This window comes from Leptosomus discolor, chromosome 9, assembly GCF_034619465.1.
Source record: "Leptosomus discolor isolate bLepDis1 chromosome 9, bLepDis1.hap2, whole genome shotgun sequence".
Classification (NCBI taxonomy): domain Eukaryota; kingdom Metazoa; phylum Chordata; class Aves; order Leptosomiformes; family Leptosomidae; genus Leptosomus; species Leptosomus discolor.
In genome coordinates this window covers 21,438,914-21,457,828 of record NC_141399.1, presented here as the reverse complement: position 1 = coordinate 21,457,828, position 18,915 = coordinate 21,438,914, and the positions used below count along the sequence as shown (strand labels likewise).

General features: G+C 36.8%; 1 protein-coding gene across 17 annotated transcripts in view; it reads right to left on the bottom strand.

Annotated features, from left to right (window-relative positions):
* ATP2B2 (ATPase plasma membrane Ca2+ transporting 2) overlaps positions 1-18,915 on the bottom strand; it is a 186,327-nt gene that overhangs the window by 31,346 nt on the left and 136,066 nt on the right. For all 17 annotated transcript variants that reach the window (XM_086470078.1, XM_086470081.1, XM_086470085.1 and 14 more), the window contains 4 exons: positions 14,401-14,580; positions 13,243-13,330; positions 6,196-6,302; positions 5,306-5,497 (listed from right to left, as the gene is read on the bottom strand). In XM_086470078.1, the coding sequence (XP_086326204.1) occupies positions 5,306-5,497; positions 6,196-6,302; positions 13,243-13,330; positions 14,401-14,580 (567 nt within the window). The remainder of the gene's footprint in view (positions 1-5,305; positions 5,498-6,195; positions 6,303-13,242; positions 13,331-14,400; positions 14,581-18,915) is intronic.

Here is an 18,915-nt window from a genome sequence, read left to right as displayed (position 1 = left end):
AGCTGTAAGGGAATAAAAAGGTATTTTCACCCTTACCTCTTTACTCCCACTTGTCACAGAACACATGCATGGATTTATGAAAATGGGCATTTCTGGTAAGTTATCTTTATATATTAGTGCAAAAAAATGTCAGACCTCGCTAGGTCACATCGATTGACTAATTGTATGGAAGTAGCATCCTCAATTCTATTTCCATGCATCTAAGCCTTCCCAAAACAAATCTAAACAGCACATACTGATTTTATATTATAGCTTTTTCAAATTTGTCAATGCTATTATTTTAGGATTTGCCAAATACCGTTCTGCAGTAAAACATTATAACTATGTAAATTACTGCCTTATACATGTAAGTATAGATCATCCTCATTTTGTGAACAAGATCTGTAAAAATAATAAGTGATTCATGCAGTAGTTCATTGCTACAGTGCTTTTTAATTAACATTAATTTTCCAAGCATAATGCCCTATAGAGTCACTGTTTTCAGTTCCTAATGTCTGCTAAAACACTAAGTCTTTCTCAAAGTACGGGAACGATAATTTGAACATAATATGTTAAAACACAGTCTTTGTCTTCTCTTTCTTTAACACAACCTTTTTGAATACTTACATTGCCTTATCAGTTGGAGACAAAGACAAAATTTGGAACAAAGATAAACCTGCTAGCTTTATAGTTCCAGTAAAAAACTGTTTCCATTTGACTGAACTGCATTTTAAAACCTTTATTTTGTACATATCCAGATTATTTTTAACAGCTCCAAACATAATGACCTAATATTTTCTTGGTACTGTGTCTATGTTGGGGACAGGAAACAGGATGAACCCTCTGGTTTTGTAAGGCACGTATAGAACTCCATATGATACCTAGAGATGTGGAGCAATGACTCATTTGAAATACAAAATTCACAGTAATTGTAGGCAGAGCTCCAAAGAACAACCTGCACTGTGTTCTGCAACATTCAAGGGCTCTGCAAAAGTGTTGCTGAGAGAATGAAGTCAGAATATAAGAGTTTATATTTCACAAATATACTAGAAAAATAAATGATTGATTTAACCTGAGGTACGGGTTGCTAAACAGAAAAGACAATTATATGCAAACTGGTCAAGATAACCACACCCTGATCATTTTAAAAGTACGCACTGGGCAACACAGAGAGAGGTAAATGAGTTAGATTAACTGAAAGACAAGGTGAATTTATACAGCTCAGCTGTGTTGTGCCACACAAACTGCACTGACATGGGCCTATCAGAAAAAATAGTTGTGATCTCATTGGCGAGTGTTGTGTACACACTGGACACAAAATTAAGAGCACCTATGCAGCCGCAGATTGAGTGATCCTGATTCAGCTTTTAATCAGAGCTTCTTTAAGCTTGGTTTTCTTGTATGGCCTAGATCTCAGAGTGCTTTATGTAATTACAGAATCACAACACAAAAGTTCATTATCATTTGAAAATTCAGAACTCTTGGCTTATACATTGAGCTGCTGTAAACTGAAACAGGGCCCAATGTAAGTTAGATCCCTGTGAGGGGCACCTTAGTTTTGGTAGCAGCTGTGCTAAGCTTGCCAAGAGGCGACACTGTATCTGTAATTCATACGCTGTTTAGAATGTGATTACTGTCACCTTAACATGACTTTGTGCTGGGACCCATGACAGAGAATAGCAATTGACCATTTGCATTGGTCCTGTTTAGTCTGCATAACAACCCCTTTACTAGCCCACTGCTACTCCTTTATAATCCTTGTATAACATTGGGAGTAGCACATAGAGTCACATATACTAACAGCAAACCAGCACAAAATAGAAGTATTAGATATGGTAGATATTCTCTCTAACAGCAGCATCTCAATGAAGCAGGCACTGGGTAGATAATATTTGCTTAAAATTAGCAGAATTAATCTAAACAGTAGTTCCCTGCAGTGGAATTAGCAACGACATTGATTTTATTTATGTATTTGAGAAAAAAAGCATCAGATTCTTAAAATAATCACTCATGGTCACAGGTTCTTCTACCTAGTATTTTTCTTAAGCCTCTCCATGGCACTCCTAAGGTGCTCTGGACCAAACAAATCGGCTTGAGGTTGTTTCACTCATAATAGTACTCACACGGTTGGACCCTTTCATTAATATAGATTTACTGTGGTTTCACTAGGAGTCCTGTGGTGATATGACCACATACATATATTTGCACGTACACTGATGCAATTGCAGGATCAAGACTGAATAAAATTATATCTATTTAGTTGCAAAGCATGAGCCAAGTGTTTAAAAAATGTCAAAACAACGATTTTTTTATCTTTGTACTTCCTTTAAGCACAAACAGTAGAAACAACAAAAAGAGTAGGTAAGTGTAAAGAAGCTTCGTATTAAAAGCATTCCAGTATGCTGGTTTTGAATTGCAGAACAGATTTTTTTGGTGACATTAAGAAACATGAAAGAAACGTTACTACCTACACAGAATTTTTCTCATTCTAGGTTTAATGAAATATCACCAAAAGGATAGCCTGTGTAATATTCATAATCTTAATTGTGGACTAAAATAATATTCTGTATGTCAAAGAAACCTGAACTGACTACCTAAAAGCAAAGTAAAATTCAGTCCAATGTGGTCCTTCTTCATATTCACTTTGAAGGTCACAGAAGGCTGTGTTACCTTTTGGAAACTATAGATTTTGGCTTCATTTGTCTGTTAAGAACTTAAACGTTTCAGTCAAAATAGTAATTTGAGACGTGTACAGTTTTGCAGACTTAGATCTATGTGTGTGTGCACCTAGCCTGTTGTATGCAAGATTTCTTTGTATATTCATGCATTTTGTGCTGGAGCTATTTTCATAGCAACCACAGGGTACAATATGTTCTCAAGTTTAATTTTTAGCAAAGCTTATGAGCCAAACAAGCATAATGCCCTTTCACTGGCTAGAGTCTTTGAGTCAAAGCCTAACATAATAACGTTCATTTGTAAGGCAAGATCCTTCCTGAATGAGACAGAACTGAGAGCTACTTGGGATTATCAGCAGTCAGACTGTTGAGTGTAAACAGAATTACAATGGAAATAATTGCTGCCTTTTTGCTACAATTTCAACTTCAGCTCCTTTCAGACCTCTCCTTTGGATTTGCGCTTTTAATGTCAAATCAGGAAATTGCATAAGAATCTATTTGGACAGAAATATAAGAATTTTGGGAGGCATACGTTAAAACCTGTAAACAGGGACAACAGACTTGACAGGCTCAGTGATGGTCTTACAGATCACTGGGGGAATGTGAATGCACTGGGCCTGATTCAAATCCTTCTAGAAGCCAATGGAATGATTCAAAGGATGAAGAAAGGTCCAGAATTAAAAAGGGAAATATGCTTGTACTGATTATGCACTACATATGCACTTAGATTTGATTTAAAATAGTCTTTGCACTGATTCAGTAATGTTTAATGTCTTCAAGAATAAAATAGAAATTCCTTAGTTAACAAATAGAATATATTTCCCTTTATGCTTTCACGAAGCAATTGAAAAAGTGATGGATGTTAACCAAAAAATATTCACCTTAAATGTTAGTAGGCATTGATTGAAGGTCTACAAAACAGGGTCTTAAAAGGAAGCACTCACCTCAGTTCTAACTATGGTATTCTTACCACGTTGCTGTCAGCACTTTTTTCTATATGGTTTTGTACCACTGATAAAAACCCAGAAGGACTCACCTTCCGGAGTTTTAGTCCTTATTCACATACCTTCCATTACCAGAAACAATCACTTCACAGCTATACATTTTCTCAATACGCTTGGAAATATTGGCCAAGGGAAAAGGAAAAGTTACCCAACTTCTACTGCAACATCAATAATTTTGTCCCATAGCACAGGCTCAATTGTGACAGCAAGGCAACATCAAGACCTGGGGGCAGTCTGGTAGGGACCTAGCACTCGGCAGCTCACAATTTGTACTTCTCAGACAACAAGTGAATTGAGGTTTCAGTGCTTCCTTTATACAGAAAACCCCTGTTATTTCATTTGTCAAAATCACTTCCACTTGCTTCAAAAACAGCTATTTCTGCTTTCTCTGAAGAATCCCAGCCCTAGCAGTAGCCTTGCTCACTTAGCTCAGAGGAGCAAAATGATGACAGTTGTATCTACCCAGCTGTTCCATGAACAGCAGAAGCTGGGAGCTTGCAGACTCCTCATATGCAGCACAAAAAAAGGCCTCTAAATGTCAGTCAAGGCTTAGGAGAAGTTTGACCTCATGGTTTTGTATAGGTACCTGGGTTTCTGATTTCAAGTATCAATTCCATGATTACAGTGTAAGTTTACCCTGGAACAGAGTTAATGACTTATTCATTGTTTTGCTCAGGTGAGCATGAGGTGAATTTCACCTGCTGAAACAGGTATGTGCAGCTGTATCATGCACAACAGAGGGAAGCATCAGCTTTCCCATAGTGAGTCTCAATCAAAAGAGGCTTTTTGTAACAGAACCTGTCTGCAGCATCTGAAACATACATTGTTTTAGGGAGTGATAGCACTAAAACCTGCAAGTTTGGCTATTTCCTAACGAAGGACTAAAACCTCATACTATACTAAATGCGTCCTGTTTTCTTTCTAGGGAAAAGAAAACAATCTCATTCATTAAAAAAGTAGTAATTTGAAGAGGTGGTTTCCTTTCACATACGGTTTTTGTAAACGACCTCAATGTGTTGCACGTACACCAGGATTGCAATGAGGGAGTAACGCAAAGGGAGAAATAGAGATCAAAGTCCGACTGTATGTGTCATTTAATTGGTTTGTCATTTGCATCTGAAATTAAAAGGAATTGCCTGAAAGCAACAAAATAATTTTATCAGTCAAAAAGCTCCCCTGCTGGGACTACTTCTGTGTGTCAGTACTGCTCTCTTGCAAATAATAATCCCATTCTATAATCCATCAAGAAATATATATTTAATACTGAAATATTCTGAGAGGAAAAGCGAAAGTCAGATAACATCTTCCTTCTCCCTGATATTTTCTGTCCTATCATCGCAGGCTCAGTCATTACAATAATATGTATTAAAAAACAGGAAACTGTATGGAGGCAGCACAAAAATCAGCAGCTCCTAAAAGCAATTTACTTCCTGGAGAAGACGGATTAGTACACTTCACTATGTCAACAGCTATTTAACATTTAGCAGCTTGATCCTAAATACACTGTTAATGCACAGAAGAATTTCAGAAAGCATACTTTCTGTTGCACAAAGTAAGAACCAAATGTAAGTCACCACTACTTAAAAGAAAATGTAGTTTGGTAGGACTTGGCCCCACACTTTAAGCAACCGCTGAAGTTAACCTTACCTGGGTAATGCATGCTCCAGTGAAAGCCACAATCACAGCTACAATGTTAACAGTGAGCTGGAACTGCAGGAACTTGGAGATACTATCATAGACATTACGTCCCCACATTACAGCCTTCACAATGCTACTGAAGTTGTCATCTGTTAGGATGATGTCTGAGGCTTCCTTTGCAACATCTGTTCCAGCAATACCCTGGAAAAATTAATTGTGAATAAAATTACCTACTAGAAAGTACAGAGACAGTTAGAATACATATCTTCATACTCAAAGTCCACAGTTAACACAGAGACTTCCCAGCATAGTAGCAGTGACTGCTAAGTACACTCTGCATTTTGTATGGATGCAGAAAAGGGAATTGATAGAGAGCAGTGGAATTCATGTGATGATAGTTTTGAGTGTTTTAAATTATAGCTTAATGACTACTGATCTGCTGAGTTATTTTTATCATTGATGATATTTTATTAATATACAGGAAGAGAATTGCTAACAAAAATTAGCATTACTTATCTTAATATATAGTCTAGTATATTAAAGTCTCTAGAGTCAGAGCACGTTGGGAAGACATCTTTACAACTAGTGATGGATTTTAGCAAAGCAAAACAGTACTCCACTGTTGTGAAGAAGAGAGAATTTATTTTTCTGCTTTGGCAGAAGATTCTGCATATAGCAAATAACTTCCTTAGAGAAAATACTGAAAAAATATCAAAACAAGCAATACCAGTTGTTCTAACATAGTAAATTAAAGATTTCTGAAGCAACGTAACTTGCCCCCTCCAACATATCACTGACAAGGAATAACTAACCAACGTTCTCAACACTTAATGAACGAATAAACTCTTACAGCAAATTTATAATGACACAAACATCAATGAATATGCTCAAGATTATACCATTGCAAAGCCAACATCAGCTTTTTTAAGTGCTGGTCCATCGTTGGTCCCATCACCAGTCACAGCTACAACCTGCCTCTGTTCCACCTGAGTGCTGTCAATAATACCTGCAAAAAAGTGTATATATGTGTGTGTGTACATAAGCATATTTATAAAATAGTTAGCAAGATAAAATTTCCCTCTAAAAAGTAGCAGTGTCTGTGTAATATAGACTACATAATACCACACAAGTCTTAAGACGGAGATTAATAGAGTTGATTTTTAAGGCAAAGAATTATGAAAGAAGTGTCATCAGTACTATACATCACTACCAGAATTTGCATGGAAAGTTCTGATCCTGCATCATCAAAACATCAACAAAACTTGCATAGACATAAAAGGGAATGAGATCAGCTCATTATGTTCTTTTGGAAGATTTTTACTATTAAAAATTACATGTCACAGTAAACCCATTTCAGGCCCAGCTCTCTGATTAAACATCAATGGAAAGGATTTGCCAAAGACTTAAGTTCATGCTTAAAGCTGTCCTAAACTGGGACTGAACTGTACTATCTGCTTTAGTGGGATGCCTTCTGGCAATCAGTTTAACCTAAAGATAACAAATGCTGTTGATGAATTTTATTTAGCTGGCGCCGAACTAGCATTTTGACAGACATGTTCAATTCTGCCAAACAATGATTAAGATGATATATTTCTTTGCATTCTGGAGCCAAACATTTTAATAAATAGACATAATAAAATAACTTCTACTTTAATTTCGAGATCATTTGAGAAAAGAAAGCACTTTTCACTTGGTGAATCAAGTTTCACACAACTAGCCTGAAGGGAAGTATTTTCCACTTATGCAGATGGGGAAAGTAAGAAAAAGAATAAAGAATTTTTCTAAGGTTACAGAAGCAGCCCTGTTTTTTAATAGGATGGGGATTGTTCACCACTCATGTTTTCATTTCCATGTCAGAGTCCATTTGAATACGAGTCCAGAACACAGGATTGTTCTGTCGGATGCAAGAACACCTGTCAATATTAGTAACTTGAGGGGGGGGAATGACAAAATTGCTTTTGCTAACACAATTGGCACAAAGTCATAACCTCTAAAAACAATTATCAAAACCTACCCAGTGTGAAAAGCTTTCATTCTGCTCTGGAAAAAAGTAACTCGCATATCAGATAACTAACCAGAAATAGGAAATTGCAGATTACAGAGCAATAGCTGCCTCTTGGCAAGGTTCAGGCTTATCAGGCACCCAGAAGATTGCAATGCAGTATGGAAGCAGTGTATTGTATTTTTCAGTCTTACAAAAAGCAGAAAAAAACCTATTCACTTTCCATTGGCAGTATGAACTCAGATGAATGGCACATTATTCTGATAAAATCTTATAATTAGAGTTTTCAATTTGTTGGGGTGATTTGCCTTTGGTATTATTAAATAAAGTCATAAGAAGAGTCATAAAGACATAAGAATGTCAGCTGCCATTACTGTTAAAAGCATTTATCTTGGTCTTCCCTTCTCACTATTAACACATCCTTTGATGGTAAATTAATAGTTTAAGCTTCTGAAAAGAATCATTAAAATCTCTGACATTAGTCATGGTATTAATTGGTCCAAACAGGTAGACAGCATCCTCTCACAATTGGATTCCAAACAGGGGCACAACCCAAATCAGGTTGAAGAGGCCCTAACAAATGACCTCCTAATGGACATAAATAGTGCTTTAATGTCAATTACTATACTACCAGCTGCCCTGCAACAGCCAACTGCTGGGTGCAGCTACATAATGTACAAGGTTTAGTAGTCATTCTTATCCCTAAAAGCAAACTATGCAGCCAGGATAAGCCCAACACCCTCCAGGGCACAGAACTGCATAATCAGCAGTCAAGGAAAAATAGAAATAAAATGGTCTTGGTTATCAATCAGCATCTCAGCCACACACCGTCATCACAGTGACCATTGCTAGTGTCGCCAGAAACATGCCAATGCATGGTACAACAGTATGTGGATGGACTTCAGTGCTATTCACAGGAAGAAAGAAGATCTTTGTGGAACTTTCATTTGTACGTCATACAAATTTCTAAAATGGAGCAGTAGTGATTATTTGAGATTCAGAGGATTTATCATAGCTGTACTTAAGGTCCCTGACTTCCGCATGCTCTTTTTAATCTGTTCCTCTTCCCGCCTTGCTCACATTTCTGAATGCTTCTCCTCTTTCCACACTTGCCTCCTTCCTGACTACGTTTACTTTTACTTTTTTTTTCTTTCTTTGATATCATTCTGTTAATAGCTGTGATAAGATTTCACCTCAAGAATTTTCTTCAGTATTAAGTAATATGTCTGTACAGATTTTACAAACAGTGTAAGGAGACCAAACAGAAGAGGGATCTCCCTCGACAAGCTTGAGCTGTGGAGAACAAGTGCTTCAGTGATTGGCGAAATATGTAAATAAGGGCATGACCTGACAGACTGTCAATGAAGAGAATATCCATTTCTGTAACACTCACTGGCCTTTCCACTCATTCAAAACAACTAAAAAGAAGCTTCAGTATTAACTAGTCATGTCTAACAGCCAGGAAATTTCTTAAAAATAAACTGCTTTACTCCAGTTGAATGCCTACATAAAGTACTTTAATAAAAATAGCTCAGCAAGATATAGCAGGAGAATTCCTAAAACTCAGCGAAGTTTCCCCCCAAAACAGGCTTTGCTGTTTCATTGGTCTGTTCCCTCATCTTAAGGTGTTTGGCCACAACCTTCCTCTGTCAAAAACGATTTTATTTAACAGCCACAGGAATACACCTAGAGCATAACATTACAGGGTGTCCCACACACAGATTCTGTTGATGCTGTGGGAGTTTGGCGAGGATTCATGTACCTTGCATAAGGAGTAAGTCTTTCAGAGCAAGCAGTCTATTTCTGATGAGGGGTAAGATGATCATATTTAAAACAGCTATGTATAGCTATCAAACTATACACACGAGCTTGCTATAAAAGGTACCAGTACTGTACACACAGCTGAAAGTGAACTATAACCTCTATCTCCCACCCTCCTCCCATCTAACATTAAGTAAGCATTAAATCAAATCCACTCAGGATAGTAATATAAAGAACATTAACCAAAAATGTGTCTTCCATTTCTTTTACAAGGAGCTATCTGTACCCATGGCTCAGATCAAAGACATCAAGTATAGCCTTAGGTTCTCTCTTTCTTTCAGAACAAATGCCACTTTATTTAAACAATTCTTACTTGCACTGTCACCCTCAGAGTAGCATCAGAAACAGTTGGTTCTGGGAGAAAAAAATTCTTGGTTTAGATACTTCTTTCTGCCTCAACTGATTAACTCAAAACAGGCAGACAGGAAAAAATTAGCTACAGTAGAGCAGTTCAAAGATGTCCATCAGTGCAGGTGCTACTGATGCAGCAAAGCTGATCACCCCATATGCTTACACATATTTATATTTCTTTGACACACTAAACATAGACAGGTGCAGTAACATTTTCATAGGCATGTTCTGTTCAGATTAATTTTTAATACCTCCAAACCTTTTGAAGCTCCCTGAGAATTTAAGAATTTAGAAAGTCTGTCTGAAAGAGAAAATTTAAATTCACTTTAGTTACATGCTTAAGTATGTGCAGGAACAGAGCTTTAAAGGTTAATGTAAAAGTGTTATATATAACATTACAGGCAGCACTGGTAATCGTTACATGAATAGTGCTCCACAAAGTTTGTGACATTAGAATGGCAGAGAAGAATATGGCTAAACCACAAGGACTTCTGTACTAAGCATGCACCACCATGGCGCTTCATACAGTAAGACTGAAACACTAACGGGGAACCCTGAAGGCACCAGTGCCTCCCACAAAGTCACACATCACATACACTACAGAGACCTAAGCGGTATTTACAGAGTATAAAACCCTAGACTCAAATGCAGTATACCTCCTGCTTCCTTTAAACTATTTTTGTGCTCTTCACTTCAGGGAAGAGTTGGTTGAAGCTGACTTTTTACATTGTGGAATAAAAATATTAACATTTTCTCTGAAATGGAAATCAAAACCACTTGCAATTTGCAACATGCTGATATTTACTTTCAGAATTTCAGTTAATACACTCCTCTGTATTTTTATTACGCTACCTAGTCTTATGGCATATCCACATTAATAAGGTCATTAATATAATACTGTCCCACGCAATAACATTTTGAATATTTTTAAAAAACAATATGACAATATTGAAGTATTTTAGCAGTAGTATTATAAGGACACATCAGTCTAAATGATATGCATTTGTACTTACTATATTTTGAAATAGGGTAAAAAATATGAAATACCAATGGATGTCATAAAATCCATAAGAAATTGTATTTCAGTTGGATTGAAATATCTGACATTTTTGTTTCAATGAAACAGTTCATGATGACAAACCATTCTGATGTATTTTTTTTTTCAATCTACTTCTACTTCAAAGCCATAAATATTTGAGAGAAACTGTCTGTTGATCCTGAAATGCTATTTCAGCCTGTGTAGCTGAACCAAGCCTTTCGCTAGTCCCTTAGCAGCAGTAAAAACAAAAATGCAAAATAAAAATGATCCTTTTGCTGGGTAGGATTCTGCTACATTAAGGAGAAAAAATATTCCCTCCAGCAGCTGTATGTCATTAAAAATTAAACATAAAAAAAGTTTATTTTGTGATGTGTTTTTACCCTAGAGCAGATAGAACACATCAAAGAAGAGAAAATCCTCTTGATCCCTCAAGTGTCTGAGGAAAACATAACATTTTAACAAGAGGCCCAAAACTAGTCAACACTTAAATAGCTTCTTGTAACTTTTAATGGCCCTTGGAGTATTACCAGCCAAAAATTTCCATCATGATTTTCCACAGACTTGTTCTTGAAGTTCATTAGATACTTAATTGCTCTATTATTTGACCTGGTCACATCTTTAATGCATAAGGCATTCAGTAGTAGTAAATATCTTTTGGATCGTCAAAGTGCATATGCTATAAAACATCAATAATTTGTTGCTTATTTTTTCTTCAGCTCTTTATTGATTGCATATTCTCTGGCAAAGGTTTCATTTTCCTCTTAAGGGAAAATCCTAAATGATTCAAATGAGTACTCCCAAGGGACTTACTTAATCCACTTAATGAAACACAAATTGTTGTGTATTTTTGAAACAAATAAACTATTAGGCTATACAAGTAATGTCCTCTAAGAGCTGTAAGACAGCATTTTCTATGCAGTTGGGAAGTAAGGAGACTTCAGCTAAGTTTGTGCTGTTTTAACACTGACCTATGGAGCTAATAATGATGTTGTCCAAACCAAGGGTCTCCAAACCTTTTCAATCATGAACACCTGTTGGTAAAATCTTTTGAGCACACGCCCCCCCAATATGTATATTATCTATAAATTATACATATGTACTACTATATTATGTACATTATAAAACATCCATTAGAAAAGGAGGAGATAGAGATTAAATAAAAAGTAACTTAAAAATAGTCTTCTATTTAATAATGGTAAGAAAATACTTTCTTCCTGAATCCCAGTGGATTGTCCCTAACATGTGCATACCCCACGTCGGAGACCACTGGTCTAAACAGTGGCTGGAGAGGGTGAGTAACAGCAGTATGTCTCCAGCTGCCCCACCTCGTGCACCGTGCCAGGGCTCACAAGATATCTTAGTTCTCCTGAACAATCCCTGTTTCCACAGCTCTTCATGTACAGTGGTCCCAATCCCAAAGGACCCAACTGATCCAATCTTCAAATACGCAATGGAACTTTTGCTCTAAAGTCCTATTTTAAAAAAAATTACATACTGCTCAAAAGCCTTTGCAAACAGTCATGTATGGAGTAATATCAATAAAACCTTGCTGTACCAAAAGGATAGATCCAGAAATTATTTCCTACCTAAAGGTGAATTATTATTTAAGTAGTCAATCAGCTGAAAACATGTAACTGATCAGCTGGATCTTATCCTAAACTTTAGCTCCTCCAAGACCTGCTAAGAGTCTCTCCAGACTTTCTAGGGCCTTCACACAATAATCCAGTTCTTTCTTCATCAGGAAGCGAGCAAATAGCCATGCACTGATGGGTCTTCCATCTGCGCCAGCCCCCCCCGCCATCTTATCATGGCCAGAAATGAAGTTATTCCTGATTAGAAATTCTCTGATTTCATCAGCTGTGTTTTAAATGTGAGCTTCAAAGTCAACTGAATAAGATTTCAAGTCATCCAAGAAGTGTGAGTTACAGATATGAAAAAGGCTTTATAAAGAAAACTGCAAACAAATCCCTCTTTCATAGAGCATTCCATCTGCTGACAGCACGGTAAGAGAACAGAATTTGTATGGTGCAGATTTTACAGGACAAAAACAGACTCTGAAAATACAACCAGAAATATAAAGGAAGCCAGTGCAAACCATACAATTTAGTGAGCCTATAGGAAAATAGAATTGGCTCAAAATACATATCTCCATTCATGTAATGCTAAAGCAGGCGGCTCCTTGTTACATGACCTCCAATAACTGCTATTGTAACATGAAGCTGTTTATCCTGGAATACTCTTTAAAAATAATTGTGGGAGAACAGATGCACTTCAGTGACTTGATTCACTCTAAATGAGCTTGTTCTCATTTTCTTCATAAAGAGGTATAGGCAAAGACTATAAAATTTATGCCCCTTCTTGTTTCTATGAAGAACAACCTATTTCTCAACAATATTTTCTCTGACCAGCAAACACACATTTTCCTTTCTCAGCTAAAGCCTCATTCTAGTCCAATAAAAGTCACAAGGTAAATATGAGATCTTATTAGTATTTCTGTTATTCATGCCAACCAGTTTCCTATTATTTTCCATTTGAAGGCTCAGGTAGAACGCAAACACAAGAGACTTAGTTACTGAGAAAAATTCCTTGCATTATATATAGATATGCAATTAAAGGTAAAAACTCAGATATATTTGCAACAGTAAAACTTCTACAATGCAGATGATGTGCCGAGTATTCTTCAATAACTTTGGCATTAATTTACACACGTGTGCAAAGGGAGTCTCCACGCACCTTTTACCAAAGTGTGTTTGTCTGTGGGGGATGAGCGGGCAAGCACTCGAAGCTTTGGCCAGATTTTGTCAATCCGCTCTTGCTCAATCTAGAGTGGGAGGAACACAAAAAAAAACAAACCAGTAAAATTGTTAGCCTGTGATTAGCAAAATGCAAAGCATGTTTGTGTCCATGTATCAGATGATTCACTTCGCTATTAAGAACTTTTTTCCAAAAGCACAGAAAAATTACAACAGCCATCAATGCTGCAAATGAGGGCAAGGTCAAAAAAGGCAAGTTTTCTACTACCAAAGCTCAACTGTTAGCTAACGTAGGTAATTTTTGACACAGTATCTAATCAGCCTTTCTTATCATCTTTATGGATAATTCCATGCAGAATCATGACTCTAGATATAGGATAATGAAGTTCTCAAAGCTGACCAAATATGTTTACAAGTAAAAGTGTGTTGTTCTATATGACATTTAAATCCAAGTTCTTCACTTTGTTCTGGCACCAATAATGTCAGAATTTTCTCTGTATACCAATAGCAACAAGGACAATTGCATATACTAATGTTCCCAGGATTCCATCAAACAATGCAAAGAGTAAACGACTGTGTCCACTCATTAATGATGGACTCAAAAGAGACAGCATAGAGTTTACTTTTTTTAAGCTGACTTCAATAGCCTATGTCTTAGCTCCATCTTTTATGAGTTAAAAATCTTCCGAATAATAGATTAAGTTATGCAGATCATTGGAGTGAGTGGATACAGCAGTATATTAGACGAAGTACTATAAAATGAGAGGAGCTGGTTCTCAGTAGAGACTGCATTTTTATGAGACAGACCTGCAAACTGCTATTGAATTCCTTCTCCTCTTTGCTAACCAACCTGCTTTAATGCACTTAGTTTTGATTTCTTGTAGACTAGTGCTATGGTTCTAAAACTTGCTGAATTAGGCTAGCACTAAATTGATAGAGGCTCTGCATCATGAAAAGTAAAGACTGCATTTTCACTGGTATTATGAATTGCAAAAGGCTAGTGGAGAAAGAAGTAGCAATCTCTGCAAGTAGTTACTGATATGAGCTACAAATCAGTGCAAGAGAAACAACATTTCAGTGTTCTTGCTATTTTTTAATAATATATTCATAATATGTATGGATTTAGTATACAAATTACCTCTCCCTTCTCGTTTCGGATCCTTCTGTTAAACTCTTTCCCTTCAAGGCAGAGAAAGTCTTCTCCTGGATGAATGATTCCACATTTTATGGCAATGGCACGTGCTGTGTTGATGTTGTCTCCAGTGACCATGCGGACTGTAATTCCAGCTCGCTGGCACTTTCTTATGGCTTCTGGGACCTATAAGAGCAAAATATTTTGTGGCTAAGAAATTCATGGAGCAAAAAGAGAAACAATACGTTACGGCATATTATAGCTATCTGACTATTACAGAACTGAGGTTACACCACAGGCAAGACAAATCTTGTATTGAGAAGCACACAAACCATTTTTCAGATAAGTTGACTAAAGATTATCCTGCTTTTAATAAAAAAGGAATGCTCTGCAACTTCTTTGACCTTTAGCATCAAGGTACAGCATGCTGAACCTAACACACTCAACAGACATGTAAATATGAACTGAGAATACGCGTATTTTGTACAGAAAATTATCTAACCTCTGATCCAAAGTTTCATACTGCCTTGGCATCATATACACTTTATTTAAGAAAAAAAAAGTAAATTTGTAATTAAAATGTGCAAGAGCTAGGAAATTGATTCCCCATAATTAAATAAACCTCTTTCGATACAGCTTCTTGGGTATATGAAGTCAGTGCCTATAGAAAGGCCACACACCTATAGCTTAATTTCAGATGGGGAAAAAAACCTTAACTATGTAATAATTAATTAAGTCCCTTAAACTATGTAATACTTAATGATAATTTATTAATTATTAATAAATATAACTCTAACCAATGAATGCAGTCTTACCACACTTTTGCATTGTTACGAAAGCATTATTTCTTCAAGAAAAAATAACAAGATAACTTGACACGGAAGAATAAGGAGCGTGTTTAACACTTCAAGAACAGCCTAGATAGATACCTTCAGCACACCCCCACTTCTCTAAATTTCATTTTTACCTAGAAGAGAGTAAGGGCATCCCAGGACTCCTCAAGAAGACAGAAACCCTTTACAGAGCCATAAGAAACTGAACTGCCTTACTACAGAAGACAGCAAAGGACAGGTAGAAAGCAATTATAGGTTGCACTGGTTCTTATGTGTGGGGCAGTGGAGAGGTACTTGAAGTAGACAAGTGACGGTCTGAGAGGAAAAAGATGCCCAAAAGATGAGCATGGCTTAGATAAGCATCTGAATATTAGGCAGTGATCCTAAGTAAACCTCCAGGCGATTTGAAAGTTATCCCACCAGTTAAAATGGCTCCAGAGAGATGGCCCTAGACGTTTGCTCTGCAGTGTTACCTAACACTCTCAATCCACATAATGCATACATAATTCCCCAAATACATATACTTGACCACTGACTCCAAATTGCTGCTATGTTACTAGCCAAGCTTCTTCAGACGACACTTATGTAAAGTAACAGGACTGTCTGAGTGTGATGAATTATGTCAGCAATTGTGTACATAGAGCTGAGGATTTTCTACAGAAACTAATAAGCAAAGGATATGATTATGAAAAGGATTTTAATTTTAAAAAACTATAAAAAAACTTAAAAATCGCCAAAACCATCTAAGAAAGAGTATCAAAATGGATAATACTGGTTACAATAGCAAAGCCTGGCTATATTCTTCTGCCAGTTCAATGCAGCTTGCTGATCACAACCTCCGCCATAGATATAAGTGTATTGTAGAACTCCAGGTCAATTAGAGTGGATTCACCTCGTCCATTAGTACAGAAAATATTAAGAAAAGGAGCCACCATCTACAACATTACACTGTTAATTTTGTCCATTTCTAGATATTTTACTTTCCTCTATAGCCACAATTACGTGACACTAAAGAGGGCAGGACTTTGCCTCTTATCTGACAACCACTGCTCTGATCCAGAATGGCAAATTCTAGGCTTCTAATGATTTCATGGGCCCAGGAAGGCTATATATCTCGGGCTGCACGTCAGACTGAAATTATACACCCTTAAACCATATTGTAGATAATGATTACTCTAATCAGTGAATACAATTTCACATCATGTTTCTGCATCTTTAGTAAAGGCAGTTGTGAAGCTTCTGTCTTCCAAAATGCCTCACTAAACTAACAGTTGAGGATCAGACTAGTACTTTTCCCATGACTACGAAGAAACTCACCCTCAGACTGCATCTGCAGAATGTGCTGTTTGCGGAATGCCTCTCTGATTATCGAACCAAGAGAATTAAGGGACAGAGGCTTATTGTCCCATTCCCTCAGCTTTACTAACTGATAATATTCTTCCCAAAAGTTGTATCCTGGAAACATTATTTGGACCTGAAGCCTTTTAGCATTATGAAATAGACTTCTATGGGTGGACATACAATCAGATTAAATCTATTACTTAAGCAAATGACTCCTGATTTACCCAGTTTCCATATTAATAATCCTGACTATATCCCATTTGACAATTTGGAATGCCCTTAGTATCCACTTTAACTGTGGTGACACTCATGCATAGGCTATGACAGATTTAGATGACTATCTGTAAAACCAGCACAAGTGTATGAACCATGAAGGAAAAAAATAAACGATAGTGCAAACAGAAAAAAAGAGGCTATTCACATTAAGTGCCATTTCTATCAAACAAGGTCATGAGAGGACAACCTAGTTTCAAATACATCTCAAACTCACATATAACTAGAGAAATAAATCTATTTTCCTCTTCTCCCATTTTTTTGGACAGCTGGTGGGTGGTATCTGATTTAATACTGTGTACAGCAATTACAGTTAAAATATTGTTCATATTTTTTAATTGCTGTAAGGATAAAAAGTGTTGGCAGACTGAGTGGGCAGTGGAAGCAGATATTTTCCATCAGTTTTGCAGTTTCCATCAGTTTTTTTGAGCTTAAGTACACATTTTAAAATTTCCTGGTTTATTTTCTCTCTGCAAAGAAAACCTTTTAACGCATGCATGTATGCATAAATTATACAATGCAGGAATATCTATCAGAATCAGGTGGTAAGTAAATAGATTATATTTGGATGTGATTTATGTTCACCTCTCAGAAATAACAGATTGTAGGTGTACATTGGCAAATCAGTATAAGCCAGTACAGACTCATTAAACTCAATCCAGAAGATGGTCAAAATCAACAGAGAAATCTCTACAGGAACGAGACATCATTCTATTTGTTCTCTTTCTGTATATTTATCAAAAACTCCCAAAACCCACACACAAAAAGATAAATATCAAGCAGGTAGTTCAGTTCTTGATTAAAACTGCTGATAATGAATAAGCTAATGTCTGAATTAACCTAGGCATTATGCAGAAGTCATAGGTGTCCAGTGGTTACACTCCAGATAAAGCTGGTCAGGTGCTGGATATTATTGTTGAATAATTCATCCAAATAGTTTATTTTAAAGTACAGAAGGTAATGCAAGTACAAGAAAGCTCCCAGACATATCATCAGAACAGATGCAGCACTCTCATCTTTGAACCCATGCTAGCAAAACACCACTGACACTGCAGGTATTCACATATTTGAACATCCCAAGGACGCATATGAGCAGTGTGCCACAGGAGCTTTGTGGAAACAAGGAGGCTACCATTTTGGATGTGTTAACTCCAACAATCATCTTCCGGAAAAGGAAAAAAATCCTGAGCCTTCCCCAGGAAAAATGGGAATGTAATTTAAGGGAAACTAAAGGCTGCCAGGATGGTGGCATTGGCTTGTTTCACTGGAATTACCTAATTATCATTTCTGTCAGAATAAATTCTGATACTATTAATACTGAGAATATTAAGAAAACGGAAGTTGTAGTAATATTTCTAATTTTTTATGTCCTTTTTTCCCTCCAGAAAGCACACTGAAAATTCATAAACTCCAGCGGTGACTCTATTTAATAAGTAGGCTTAATTCTGGCAAAATAGAAAGGTCCCTTATAACAGCTCAACATCTTACTATTTGCATCTACGATCATGATTTCACCATTTTTTCATCCATTTCTTTCTCCTAAGGTACTGCTACTGCTTTTTACCAATGTGTTATGGAGTAATAATTTAAGTGTTGTTTTAAAAGTTCTCATAATGTTACTACCAGTTTAAAACAGTCAGAAGGGACAAGGACGGAAAATACCCAAAAAACCAAAGTCCCAAAAAACAACTGTGGTGGGTTGACCCTGGCCAAAATGCCAGGTACCCACCAAAGCCACTCTATCACTCCCCCTCCTTAACTGGACAGGAGAGAGGAGAGGAAAAAAAAAAAAAAAACACCAGGCTTGTGGGGTTGAGATAAGGACAGAGAGATCACTCAGCATTTACCGTCACGGGCAAAACAGACTCAACTGAAAGGAAATGTGATTTATTACCAATTAACTCAGAGAGGAGTAATGAGAAATAAAACCAAATCTTAAAACACCTTCCCCCCACCCCTCCCTCCTTTCCCGGGCGTAACTTTGATCCCGATTTTCCTCCCTCGTCCCCTCCAGCAGCACAGGGGGAAAACAGGGAATGGGGGTTGGGATCAGTTCATCACACTGTTGTTTTCT